This window comes from Protopterus annectens, chromosome 11.part0, assembly GCF_019279795.1.
Source record: "Protopterus annectens isolate FY-2018-M chromosome 11.part0, PAN1.0, whole genome shotgun sequence".
NCBI classification, from domain to species: Eukaryota; Metazoa; Chordata; order Ceratodontiformes; family Protopteridae; genus Protopterus; species Protopterus annectens.
In genome coordinates, this window is record NC_056745.1 from 1,379,861,411 (window position 1) to 1,379,876,314 (window position 14,904).

General features: G+C 41.4%; 1 protein-coding gene across 1 annotated transcript in view; it reads left to right on the plus strand.

The window, feature by feature from the left end:
- CEP41 (centrosomal protein 41) overlaps positions 1-14,592 on the plus strand; it is a 1,035,505-nt gene extending 1,020,913 nt beyond the window's left edge. The window contains exon 9 of the mRNA XM_044088672.1: positions 12,853-14,592. Within this exon, the coding sequence (XP_043944607.1) occupies positions 12,853-12,989 (137 nt within the window). The 3' untranslated portion in view covers positions 12,990-14,592. The remainder of the gene's footprint in view (positions 1-12,852) is intronic.
- The last annotated feature ends 312 nt before the right edge of the window (positions 14,593-14,904 follow it).

Below are 14,904 nucleotides of genomic sequence, written 5' to 3' on the forward strand. Positions count from 1 at the left end.
CATCCTGGGAAATTCCTATGTGATAGCGGACAAGTTGAGCAGGCCCATCCTACTGTAGCACGAGTGGTCTCTAAATCTCAAAATGGCAAAAATATTTCACCAATGGGGCGAGCCTTGTTGCAACCTATTTGCCTTCCCAGTAAACAAGTGCAGCACATACTTTGCCCTACTCCCTCCACAGGGAGAGTCACCAAAAGACGTTCTCCTCCTAGATTGGCCCCCAGGTCTCCTTTATGCATTTCCTCCCATTCCCCTGTTTCTGAAGAATGCCCAGAGGTTGCAGTTCAGAGTAATCCTCATTGCCCCGTTCTGCCCCAGCTAAGTTTGGTTTCCCTTCCTATGACCTCACTTATTTCTTGGACTTTGTATTCTGGACCCAGTTCCCGATCTTTTGTCATACCCCCAAGGGCTGTCACACCCGCACCTTCACTACCTCAAGCTCACGGCTTGGTTTCTCTAATTCCATTAGTTACCAGACAATCTAATATTACTTCCCCTGTCCAAAAACTACTACTGGCTTCTCATAGACCACCCACCAGGAAAGTATTTTTATTTATTTCTTTTTTTTACATTTGTTGACCGGGATGGTCCGACTAGGCACAGGCCCATTTTCAGAGGAGTCCCGGAGAGAAAAGCTCCACAGTAAGTAAAAAGTTTTAACAATATAAAAATTACCCAATATGAAAAAATGTACAGTATACTATAGTATGAAGTAACAGCATATACATAAGATAGTTAGGCATAATTAATAATTCGATAGGTAGACAATTTCAGACAGCAGACTAGTAGCCTAGGCTGTACAAAGCAATACAATAGGTAAAATTAGGCAGTAAGGTATATAGAGTGGAAGAAAGCAAAGGAGTTAAGCGATACATTGGCATAGCCAGTTCTTCGATAGGTGTAACCTGAGTTTTTAGAGAGAGTGGAAGTAGAGGCTTTAATCAGAGTATTAGGTAGATTATTCCAATTTTTAGCTATGGTGTGATAGAACAGAGCTTTTCCTGCTGCATTGTTGGCTCTTGTAATACTGAGGAGGGGTTTGTCAGAGGAGTGAAAGGGACAGTTTGTACTATAGTGTGTAAGAAGTTGGCCTAGTGCAGGGTTTTTTTTCAGGTTGTCTTATAACCATGTAGGCGATGACTAGCTGGTGATAGTTTATTAGTTGAGGAAGTTCTAGCAACTGCATTTCCCTCGGAGCTTAGCAGTGGTGGGTTCTAAAGGTGGAGTTAATGGCAAATTTGGCAATTTTTATTGTAGCACACCTCAGTTTTCACAAGGTCAAGTTTTCTTAGATTGGAAAGAATTGGTGAGGCATACAGTAGTGTGGATAGGAGGTGTTTGGGCAAGGGTGATCCGTGCTTGACTAGTGAGGAAATTCCTCTGTCTATATAATGTTCACATTTTTTATGGACCTTTGTAATAGTTTGTGAGATGTGGACATCAGAGAGCAAGTTTTTATCAATTTCAATGCCTAGGAGTTTTGAATGATCAGAGGGAGAAATCATAGTGCCATTTTTTGAGGAGATAGTGAAGGATATGTGGGTAGATATGTTTTTTTGGGGGGTGAAAAGTAGCAGTTTAGTTTTGCTAGGGTTTAGGATAAGTTGGGACTCAGTAATCCATCTTTCCACAGAGCTAAAGGATTTCTGGGTGAGTTTTTGTAGAGTGGCTAGTGATGGCGCAGAACAGATAAGAGTGGAATCGTTGGCATATTGTATAAGTGACGCATGCTGTGTGGATGAATGGTAAATATGGAGAACAGAAGTGGACCTAATATTGAGCTTTGCGGGACGCCGATGGTATTTGGGAGTGAGGGGGATAGAATACCTTGCCATTGGATGGATTGCTGCCTACCTGAGCGATGACTTTTAAACCAGGTTAACATGGAAGGAGCAAAGGATAGAGGGAGGCCAGGGTCTCTAGTAGTAAGGGATGCGAGACCTTATCAGATGCTTTTGAGAGGTCTAAAAGTATTGCAGATACAAAGTTGTTTTTATTTTGTTAATTTAACAAGATTGGTAAAAGAGAGCAGAGCAGTTGTGCTATGGTGTTGCCGGAAGCCATGTTGTGTGTAGGAGAGGAAATTGTGCTTAGGAATTTCATTACCTGGGAATGCATGCATTTCTCGAGTATTTTGGATAAGGGGGATAAGATGGCAATGGGGCGATAATTTGAGTATTCATAACAGTTTCCATCTTTATGCAGTGGAATAATATATGATACTTTCCACAGTTGAGGGACGAATGTTTCTTGGATCGAGCAGTTGATAAGAATGGAAATGGGATAGGATAAGGATTCTGCTGCTATTTTAGGAAGTTGGCTGGTAGATTGCCAGCGGCCGGGGTGGTGGGTTTCAGTTTTAGGAGTTTTTTTAATTGTGGTGGTGGGAATGGGTGAGAGAGTGAAGGATGGGATGTTATCAGAACATTTGGTTGGGTTATATGTGGGGCTATTCTTGGATAACTGGGAGGAAAATATTAGTATGGATTCTGTAAAGTGGTGATTAAATTGGGAGGGAATGTCTTTATTATTGTTGTCTGAGTTGGGAGTGGTAGTTTTTCCTGGTTTTAGAAGAGAGTTGATGACATGCCAAAGTTTTTGGGGATCATTTGAATATCTGTTTTGAATATCTGTTTTGGATATTTAAGAAGTAATTTTGTTGAATTCGGTTTGTCTTTTTGCTTGATTTCTAAGTTGTAGATAGTTTTGTATGGCAAGGGTAGTATTGTCTTTTTTCCATATTTTCCAAGCCTTGTCTCTAGATTTTTAGATTTGTATACTACAGTAAATAGAAAAGCTTTTTTCTTTGGGTGTCTTAAGAATAATTTGGATCCCTTTTCAGCCCCATTTGAAAATATTTTAGATTTTCTGGCGAACCTCTTCAACTAGGATTAGAGTTACTCTAGCAGCCATCTGTAATGTTCACAGTGGCTGTGATGACCAATCCCTAATTTCCCATTGCTTATGCAAAGTGTTCTTAAGGGAATTCTACATATTAAACCTCCATTCAAGGATCCATTACCCCCATGTGATCTTACATTCATTTTGCAGTAGTGTTAGCTCCCTTTGAGCCAGCTGCTACTTGTCATCTCAAGATGTTCGTGTTTCACTGTTGCAGTCATTACACTTGGGTTATCCTGCTGGCAGGCGACCCGCAGTCGGCCCGAGTTCCAAAGTCTTGGTCCGGCGTCTGTTGCTGTCGCTCCTTCCCTGACGTCAGTGCGCCAGGCGTATAAATGTTGCAACCGACACCATTTTCTTCAGTTTTTCTTGCCGCACGGTGCCCGAAGCAAAAGCAGTTCGCAAGTGCTGGTCCGCCGACTCCTGAGATTTTCAAAATTGAGTTTCAGAACCGAAGTCTTCAATAAAGCTAAGCACCCCATTGGGGAAACTTTTTCTTGCTCCAGACTGATGTCAGTAAAAGTTAATAATTGTATTTCTTGTGGGAAGCAAATACCTCATAAGGACTTTCACTCTTACTGTATTCCTTGCCTAGGCCCTGACCACGACGTTACTAGTTGTCGGTTTTGTGCTAGATTCAATAAACGAACTATTAAACGTCTGTTTGATTTTGCTTTACATTATTTTGGCCGAAGGTTTAATTACATAATGCCATCGGAACAACCGACAACTGGAATTTATAAAAAACGCAAAGACAAAGAAAAGGACAGGCATCCGAGGTCCAAAACTGACGACGAAGCCTCTTCTAGGCCAGTCGCCGGTTCTCAGTGAGGCGCTTTCGCAGCCCCTGACACCGCTACCTCAGAGCCACAGGCCTTAACAGACAGCCACATGGAGACACCTGTGGAAACTCAAGGTGTTGGGCCTACGGAAACTATACCCTGAGATGGGTCCAGAGTCGCTGAGCAGGTATCGGCTTCTGAGGGTGTTTTCAGACCTTCACAGCTTACAATTAAGCCCACTACAGCAGCAAAGGCAAAGTCAAAAACACCATTAAAGACAAGGAAACAAGTACAGCATTCTCCAGAACAGTCATCCAAGCCAAAGAAACGGATGCTTAAAATGGCCGAAGACCTTATTACTTTAATCAGGGGGTCCCATCCCCCTCCTGACAAAAGGCCTAGGCAAGACACTGATTATGATTCCTCTGATCAGGTTTCCATTTCCTCTGACTCCTCTTCTGATCAGGGATATTCTCTCCCTCCCTATGAGGACTCTGATGCAGAAGAGTCCATACCTTCAGCCTCACCGCCTGAGGATTATTCTTTTGGGGAGACCCTGCACACCATGCGGGAGCATTTCCATTGGGAGAGCCAGGATTATTCAGAATCCAAGAAAAGGCTCAGAGACTTCCTTTTATTGCCTCAGCACAGGCCCCTGGCTATCCCCCCTGTGCTTGATATTGTTGATGATGTTTTCTCTGAATCCAGTCTGTCTCCTGATTCTTTACCCCCTGCACCAGTCAAGCCAGACAGATACTACAGGGTCCCTGACTCTCATAAATTTATTTACAAAAACCCTGCTGCAGACCCAGAGGTTAAGGCTTCCACTGCCAAAAATCCTGTCCCCTCAGATAGGGATTCCAGAGCTCTGGACAGATGGGGGAAAAAAAGTTTACACTTCTGCTACTTTAGCTGTAAGAGCTTTAAACTGCCAGTTTCACATTCTTCAATATCAACAGTACCTCATGTCTTTGTTAAAACAGAAAATGGTTTCAAATACAGAAAGTCCTGACAGTAAGGAAATGCAGGATTTATTGCATGCAATTGAACAAGTGGGAAAGCATACTCTGCAATGTGGCTTTGATTCATTAGAGGCTTCTTGTAGAGCCGCAGTTACAGGCTCTGTTATTCGTAGACATGCTTGGTTGAAAGAACAAAGTCTACCTGACCATGTTAAAGTAAAATTATTGGATGCTCCATTACAGCATGATACTTTGTTTGGTGTTAAGGCAGAAGAGGTGTTAAAGAAAATGGAGGATAAAGCAAAGTCAATGCAAACAGTGAAAGATTTCTTACAGGTTCAACCACCTAGATTTAGCAGAAACTGCCCTTCAAAAAATTGGTCCTTTCCAGTGTCAGACAGGCCACAAAGAGGCAGATACAGATGCCCAAGAGGCATATCTCAGCCCCAAGGCTCCTACAGACCTAAACAATGGGGTGATTCAGCCCCCAAAGGAGGAGAAGACAAATCACAACCTTGTAGGAAACGGTCCCAATGACTTCCCTCTGCAAATGCCAAGCACTTACCTGTTGACAGCACCCTAGGGGGAAAGCTAGCACTTTTCTCAAAAAATTGGCACATGATCACCCAAGCCCAATGGGTGCTGAATATTGTTTCTCAGGGTTACAGGTTCCACTTCACATGCTTCCAAAACCAAAAGGTATGCCAGACCTGCCACAAAACCAATGGGCAGAGGCACAAAAACAGATTGCTGCTCTTATGGACATGGGAGCTATTCAAAAAGTTCCACAGCAAGAACAGGGACAAGGATTTTACTCAAGACTTTTCTTAGTACCTAGAAAGGACAAAGCCTGGAGACCAATACTGGACCTGTCAATCCTAAATACTTTCCTGGATGTTCCAAAATTCAAAATGTTGACACTACAGCAACTTCTGCCCATGGTGGGCAAGAGGGCTTGGCTAGTTACTTTGGACCTCAAGGAGGCATACCTGCATGTCCCAATCAGACAGTCTTGCAGAAGATACCTCAGATTCATAGCAGGCTCAATGCATTACCAATTCTCTGCACTGCCCTTTGACTTATCTACTGAGCCCAGGGTCTTCACAAAATGCCTGACACCAGTAATTGCATTTTGCAGACAAAAAGGAATTCAAATATATCTCTACTTGGACGACTGCCTTATTCAAGCAGAGAGCAAGGACATTCTTCTAAAGCACCTGGCGTTTGTAAAAAGATTGCTAATTTGCCTAGGGTACACAGTAAATGAAAAGAAATCAAAACTAGTGCCCTCTCGAGATAATATTCCTGGGTGCAAACTTAAATACAACTGCCCAGATGTCTTATCTCACACCAGACAAACAAAGGCAACTGACTCATTACTTTCAAATGATAGCAACAAAAACCCAGCTCCCTGCAAGAAAAATTCTGCAGGCCCTGGGCTTCATGGCATCCTGCATTCTACTAATTCCATATGCAAAACTGCATATGAGGAAACTACAATGGTATCTAAAAAGTGTTTGGACTCAGCATTGTCACAGCCTGGAGACAATTATAACTTTAATTCCTTGCCTGCAACAGGAGTTTCGATGGTGGTCCCAGGCCTGTCACCACAACAAGGGACAACCTTTTACCTTACCCACAGCCAGGCAGACGATAACAATGGATGCATCGGATTATGCCTGGGGAGCACAATGGCAGGAAAATGTATTCAGGGCACGTGGCCCAAGGAACAAATGCATCTTCACATCAATCAAAAGGACATGCTAGCTGTACAGAATGCCCTGACAGCCTTCAAGGACCTAATACATCCAGGACAACTATTAATAAAGACAGACAATACCACAGTTATGTGGTACATAAGCAAGGGGGCACACATTCCTACCCCCTATGCAGACAAGCCATGACTTTGTGGAGCACAGCACTGACCTATCAAGTACATCTGTAAGCACAATTCATGCCAGGAACAAAAAACACACTGGCAGATGAACTAAGCAGAAATATCATGGATCCTCACGAATGGAAGCTAAATCCACAAGTGTTCAGCATGATATCGAGAAAATGGGGATGCCCAGACATGGATCTTTTTGCCTCCCCTCACAATTACCAAATTCAGAAATTTTGCACAAGAACTTATCACTCTCAAGCATGGAAAGTGGATGCTCTATCATTCAGCTGGAAAGGCCTGACAGTCTATGCCTTCCCTCTGATGCCTCTTCTCACCAAGGTGTTACTAAATGTCAGACAAGAAAGGCCAAAAATGATCCTGATTGCACCAGACTGGCCACGCCAACACTGGTACCCAATCCTAAAGAGTCTGTCTCAAGGTCCAGCTTGGCTTCTACCTCAAATCCCTCATCTTCTGACACAACAAAACAATCAGATTCTGCACAGTCAACTCAGAACCTTAAGCCTGGCAGCATGGCAGATAATGTAGCCACTCAGACTAGACTGCACCTCTCTCTAAAGCAGTTATGGATGTTATTTTAGAAGCCAGGAGGCCCAGCACTAGGAAATCGTATGCAGAAAAATGGAAGAGATTCTGTGCTTGGAACCAGGCACAAGGGCTCAAACCACTTGTCCCTAATATACCTCAGATTTTGCAATACCTAACTGAGATGTTGGACAAAGGCTTATCTTTCTCATCTATTAAAATCCATGCCTCTGCCATTTCAGCTCATTACAATACGGAACCTCCTATTTTTTCACATCCTCTACTACGACAATATCTCAGAGGGGCAGAAAATATAAGACCCCCAAGGAGAGCACCAGTACCTACTTGGGACCTCAATTTTGTTGTAGAAAAACTTACACTACCTCCTTTTGAACCAGCCAGCAGAGCTGATCTAAAATTCTTGTCATGGAAAACTGCTCTGCTCTTAGCAATAACGTCAGCAAGAAGAGTCTCAGAGCTACAGACATTAATGGCCATGGAACCTTTTCTCATTGTTCATCAGGACAGGGTTTCTCTTGGAACAAACCCAACATTCATGCCAAAAGTGGTCTCCAATGTGGCCTTAAACCAAACCATCCATTTACGTACTTTTTACCCAAACCCCCAAAATAAAGGGGAGAGACTTCTGCATGCCTTGGATATACACAGACAGCTACAATTCTACTTGGACAAAACAAAAGTTTTCAGAAAAACTGAGCAACTGTTTGTAGCATATGCTGCTGGATCACAAGGAAAGCCTATTACAAAGCAGACAATCTCAAAATGGATAGGACACTGCATCCGCTTCTGTTATGCACAACATGGCAAATCAGTGCCTAAGAGCATTAGGCCTCATTCTACTAGAGCAGCAGCAGCCACTTCAGCAGCTTTTCTCAGAGGAGTACCAACCAAAGACATTTTAGAAGCTGCAACCTGGAGCTCAGTGCACACTTTCACCAAGCACTACCACTCACCTCTCTACTCTAAATCCAGAGCAGACTTTGCCATTGCAGTTCTGCAGGGCTTATTAGCCTCGCCAAATCTAGTTTAGACCCAGCCACCCAACCTCAGCTTTGGGATTTTACCCAAGTGTAATGACTGCAACAGTGAAACATGATGAGCATAGTACAGTTGTGTACCTATCATAAATGTAGATGTTCGAGTGTATTCACTATTGCAGTCCAGGTTACCCACCCACCATCCCCCTTTTTTCATTGCTGGGACTTTTTTGTACTTCTCATCTCTATACTGCCTACATGGTGTATTTGCTTGTAGATGAAGGAAATGTTTACAGTAATATATGCATGTTTTTTGGCATAATTTTATCTTTCCAGCCTTCCTATCTGGGGGCACCTGACATCTGGGGCAAGCAAAACTGAAAAAAATGGCGTCTGTTGCAACATTTATACCCCTGGCGCACTGACATCAGGGAAGGAGCGACCGCAACAGACGCCGGACCAAGACTTTGGAACTCGGGCGACTGCGGGTCGCCTGCCAGCAGGATAACCCAAGTGTAATGACTGCAACAGTGAATACACTCGAACATCTACATTTATGGTAGGTACACAAGTGTACTTTTCTTTCCTGGAAAACTCTTTTTCTAGTGGCCATTACTTATGCCAGAAGGTTTTCTGAAATACAGGCACTTTGTGCGAAACCGCCATACATAATCTTCCATAAAGACAGTGTCCTTGAGGACTAACCCTTCATTCCTTCATAAGGTGGTCTTCAAGTCAAACATCAATCAGTCCATTCATGTATCAGTTTTCTTTCCAAATTTCTCTACAAAGGCGAATACTGTCTACATCTGTTAGACGTCCACAGACAGCTGAGATTTTATCTGGATAGGACTAAGGATTGTAGAACTTCAGACCAACTGTTTGTCTCCTTTTCTGGAACAAGGATGGATAAACCTTTTTCTAAGGTGACCTGACCCACCCTGTCAAAATGGTTAAGATATTGTGTTACCTTTATTTATGAACAGAACAATTGTAAAATACCTGCACCTGTAAGGGCTCACTCAACCAGATCTATTTCCATTTCAGCTGTTTTTCATTCCAAGGCGCCTCTGGATGAAATATGTGCAGCCGCTACTTGGGCAATGCCTCATACCTTTATCACTCATTACAAATTGGATATGGTCTCCAGGGGAAAAGCATCTTTTGGCTCTATGGTTCTCAGATATATCCTTCCATAAGGCCACCCAAGATATAGGTAGCTGAGGACTCTGTCCCAACTGTCAAAAATAAACGAAGACTGACATCAGATAAAGAAGTTATGTATTCACCATAACGTTCCATCTGTGTTGTCAGTCTTCATTCTTGACATCCCACCATCCTTTCCCCCCTCCTTCAAGATTTCCTGGAGGTTCGTACCCTTGCCTTGGGCTGGCATTAGGGTATTTAACTTTGACATGTCTTCCTTTTATTTATTATATATACTTCATCTTGCTGTAATTTGCAAACTCTATCTGAGGTAATATACACAGGGGCATTGTCTAACTTGGCTTGAGAGTTTTTGGCTGGCGCGAGCTGTTTAACAGCTGAGACTGTTCTGAGGATTGGAACCAATTCCCAACCATCAAGAATAAACAAAGATCAACACAGATGGAACGTTATGGTGAGTACATAACTTCTTTTTAGATGTCATCTTAGAGTGGTAAGTGCAATGTCAGGAGGTAGATTCTTTACAAGGACTTGTATATCGAGCGTCTCTTTTGCCTAGGCCCAAAATGCTATCAGATCTTGCTCTATCTGTCGTTTAGTTCCCAAAACTATCCTCCTCTTGGCTTTCAACTCTACTAGGAGAGCTTGAGTTACAAGCTATCATGACCTTTCCCCTTTTTCTTATTTTTCACAAGGACATGGTGATTCTGGGCTAATCCATCCTTCGTGCCCAAGATAATTAATGAGATGTCCATCAGTTAGGCTATTCACTCCCCATCCGCAGAATGGGGAGAGGAGATCTTGCATTCTCTGGGTATTCACAGGCAACTCAGATTTTATCTGGACAAAATTAAGTCCTTCAGAAAGACTGATAGGCTGTTTGTATAATTTACGGTAGATATAAAAAGTGTACACAATAAATCATTTCAAAACTTTTCCCACCTTTAATGTGACCTATAACCAGTACAAGTCCATTGAAAAATGAGCAAATCTGTTAGAGGAAAAACATAAAAAATAAAAAACGTACAATCAGCTGGTTGAAGCACCTTTTGATTTAACAACAGCATTCAGTCTTCTTGGGTAGGAGTCTATCAGCATGGCACATCTTGACTTGGCAATATTTGCCCAGTCTTCCTTGCATAAGCACTCCAAATCTGTCAGATTGTGAGGGCATCTGTTGTGCACAGCCCTCTTCAGGTCACCCCACAGATTTTCTATTGGATTTAGGTCTGCGCTCTGGCTGGGCCATTCCAAATATTTAATTTTCTTCTGGTGAAGCCATTCTTTTGTTGATTTGGGTGTATGCTTGGGGTCATTGTCGTGTTGAAAGGTGAAATTCCTCTTTATCTTCAGCCTTCTAGCAGACGCCTGAAGGTTTTGGGCCAAAAGTGACTTGTATGTGGAACCATTCATAATTCCCTCCACCTTGACTAAAGCCCCAGTTCCAGCTGAAAAAAGTAACCCGAAAGCATGATACTGCCACCACCATGGGGATGGTGTTCTTTTGGTGATGTAAAGTGTTGTTTTTGCACCAAATGTACCTTTTGGAATTGGGGTCAAAAAGTTCAACCCTGGCCTCATGACCATAACACATTTTCCCACATGCTTTTTGGAGACTTGATGTATTGTTTTGCAAATTTTAGTTGTGCCTGGATGTTTTTCTGTGTAAGAAAAGGCTTCTGTGTTGCAGCCTACCCTGTAGTCCAGACATATGGAGAATACAGGAGATTGCTGTCATATGTAGTACACACCCAGTACTTGCCAGAAATTCCTGTAGCTCCTTCAGTGTTGCTGTACGTCTCTTGGCAGCCTCTCTGACCAATTTTTGTCTTGTATTTTCATCAATTTTGGCAGGGACATCCAGTTCTTTGCAACGTCACTGTTGTCCCATATTTTCTCCACTTTTTGATGACTGTCTTCACTGTGTTCCATGGTTTATTTAATGCTGTGGAAATTTTTTGTACCTTTCTCCTGACTACCTTTCAACAATGAGATCCCTTTGATGCTTTGTAAGCTCTCTGCGAACCATGGCTTTGCTGTAGCAGGCAACTGAGTAATGTCAAGAAAATCCTACTAGGACAGCTGAACTTTATTTGGGGTTAATCAGAGTCTCTAATTGATGGCAGGTGTGTATACAAGAAGACTGAATGCTGTAATTAAATAAAAAGGTGCTTCAACAAAGTATTAGTTTAAGGGTTTGCACACTTATGCAACCAGCTTATTGTACTTTTTTTGTTTTATGTTTTTTCCCATAACAGATTTGTTTGTTTTTCAATTGCATTGTGCAGGTTATAGGTCACATTAAAGGTGGAAAAAGTTTCGAAATGATTTATTGTGGTCTCATTTTTTTTATATCACAAAACCTGGCATTTTAACAGGGGTGTGTACACTTTTTTATATCCACTGTATGAGCCCTAAGCTGAACCAGCTGGTCTCCAAAAAAGTATTAAAGTTTAAATTTCTGAGATTATCTTTCTGCTACTCACTGTGCAAGACTTTGCCTTCCTACCCCAAAACACATTCCACTAGGGCAGTGACTTCCTCAGGGGATTTTCTTAAAGGAGTAAGACGCCAGGTCTGTCTTGTAGGCTGCCAGTTGGTCTTCTGTACACACCTTTACCAAACACTTCAAATGTGATGCTTTCTCCAGGTCCAGGACAGTCTTTGCTAGGTCTATCCTGTCCAGACTGCTAAACAACTCTTCTACTCAGTAGCCAACCACTCCCCCTTCCTCCTTCAGCTCTGGGAATCCCCAATATGTCAGGAGTACTGTCAGGACATACTACAGTTGTGCAAGAACCAGTAGATGTCTGCCTGATCACTGTTGCAGTATTCTATCCACCCTCCATCCTCTCTTGTCTACATCTCCAACTTTTTTCCGCACGTTGCTTTAACTTCTGCTCTGTACCATGGTAATGGGGGAGTTTTCTTGCATATTTGAACTGCACCCATGCTAACTGACTAGTCTCCCCCTCTCAGTAGTCTTCAGGAAGCTGGCTTGGAGATGTATGAGTGTGGAGCCTCAGACTATCTATATACCCTAGAGCATACAAGCTGAGGTCATAACATCAGACGTATGACCTCAGGAAGGTAAAGGTTTGGAACCCCGACAGAACATCAGCAGTGACAAGCCAGGTGTTAGGAGTACTGCAACAGTGATCAGTAGGAGGACATCTACTATTTTGGTAAGTTCATATACAGCTTTACGTTTTTACACTGAGGCAAGTCTTTCCTTCACCCTATGTGGATGAATACTCACCCCCCCCCCCCAGAGGTGAACATATACCAAGTCTGTGAAAAGCACAACAGTAGCAAAATGGCAAAGTACAGGTTTGCTAAAGCAGCTTTCATTTAATTTGTTTTGCAGTATTGAAATTTGATGAAACAGTTCTCAAACTGCTGCCCCATCATTCCCTGTTACAAATATGCATATTTAATGTATTTCATAAGAAGGTGAATGTTTTTTAGATTTTTTGAAGGAAAGTGGCACCAAGATAAACACACCAATACGTTTTTGGGCTGAAACATTTTTTGTTATTTTCACTTTTATTCATTTAAATGTAAGCTCTGTAAAATGGTAGTTAAACTTTGTTTCTTTTCAACTCCTTTAGGTCGGCTGTCAACAGGAAGGATAGGATCAACGATATCAGCTGCAGCAACTGCAAGGAGTAGCCAGGCTCCATCTTCAGCTAGCTCAGTCAGTGTCCGATCACAGAGCAGCAGAGTACATAGCAAACCCTGGAAATAAGTTTTCATAACTGCAATAAATATTTTCCTCTAATGAATGTTTAGCAGCTGTTTGCCCGTTGCTTCAGTACCTTTAAATGTAGGGAAGATATCTTTGTAACATCTTTGTTAGTAGATACTTTACTTTGTATACCTTGAAGTAATGCAACTGTTAGTAGCAAGACAAGCATTTCAGGATTCACAGGACTTTTGCTTGTTTGGAGCAGTTTTGTTAGTAAATTTTGTGGTGTTCATTCTGCTAGTACATTTGAGGACTTTTGTAAAATTCTGCCTCCCCCAATACAGCATAAACTTTTTATACCTTGCAATTTCTTTGTCCTGTCAAAACTCTGCTGTTTTTTTGTGCTCATTATGAGTTAAGCCTCTGCACTTTGTTTGACGATGATGAAATTATAGACCATTTAAGTTCTACCTAATAAGTGATTTTTGAAAAACAAATAACTGGAAATGTGAATGTTTCAGTAAGTATTGGAAATTCAAGTTAACATGTAGGTTCTCTACCGCAGTAGGGACTTCTATTTTTGTGTACATTGTAAAAAGAAAAAAAGAGTTGTGCCATCTAGAATGAGCAATGGTGCAAAGACTTATAAACATAATACATATTGTTTAGTGTTACAAAAATAGATTGATAGGGGACTGATTATGCAAACAAAGGTGTAGTGTACATACACCCACAATCTGTAAATCTCCTTGATGGTTATTTACAACCTTATAAATAGTCTTATGCATAGTGACTCGTTTGTTTCATCATGCCTTAGAAAATGGTAGATTTTATAATTATCTTAACCGGTAGTTACTGTAGATAATGCAGCTTGCTTATTACTTGTTTTTAATGATTGCATTAATTTAAATTACTTCATAATGCAAGACTTAGATTTACCTGGAAAATGTTACTAAGAACCTAGAAAAACATTCAATACACGAATTTAGTGCAGTCCCTGAAAACTGAAAAAAACATGTAGAATTGTGAAAACGGTATTAAGACATGACAACAGAAAACGTGAAGCTGAAGCAAAACCCAAGTTTTGAATGAATTTTGTGTCTCTGTACTTCACTTCTGTGTCATTTTGTGAGGGTACGCCTTAGTACATTACCAGTAATTCATTAAGCTTTTTTTTCCATTCTAGTGTATTTATTAAAAAAAAAAACTCTAGAATATATGATATTCATCATCCCCACTGCTGCAGTAGACCTTTATACTATATGGGTTGGTTGTTTCCTGCCTAAGAAACGACTTGCCATCTCTCTACTAATTGACTTCCCTCTTCTGAGCTAGCCAATAGACAAAGTGAAGATTTCTTTAGTACTTGTTGCCTTGAGAAGAAACATCTCTTGGGCTTCACAGAAGCAAGAATAATCAAAGAGATTTGTTTCTGGAAGATAAGTCCACATTGCAGACCCCTCCACACAGAATTTGTTGCCCTTTTAAGTAAAATATATTTATTTTAATTTTCTGACTAAAAGCAGTATTCACCCTTTACAAAACTTGATATTTTTTATCAATATTGGAAGTCTCATGTTAGGGACTGTTATTTTTAGATACCTGTTTTAGCTAATTATGGACTAAGTTTGACTAAATAAATATTCTGTTTATGCTTTTAAAATTGTAGCTAAAAGATTTATTTTGTGATGGACATGGATGTGGTTTTACAGTATATTGCTTTTGCTCAATTCATGCCCACCTGTTTTTTTTTGAGTTAAAAAAATGTGCTGACAGGAAAATCATGTGCTGCTTGTCCTTTTACCTTCTGAAGTGGCTGGGACAAGCAGTGTGAGTATAAGTATGCTGCTTGTGTGCACTCAGTGACAGTTTACTTTTCTGTCTAACTCTGTCCAGCATCACTTAATGCTTTTAGCTTCTTGTCCTCAGCTGCAACAGATACTCCTGTCCTGCTGATTCCACTCCTGTTCCTAGA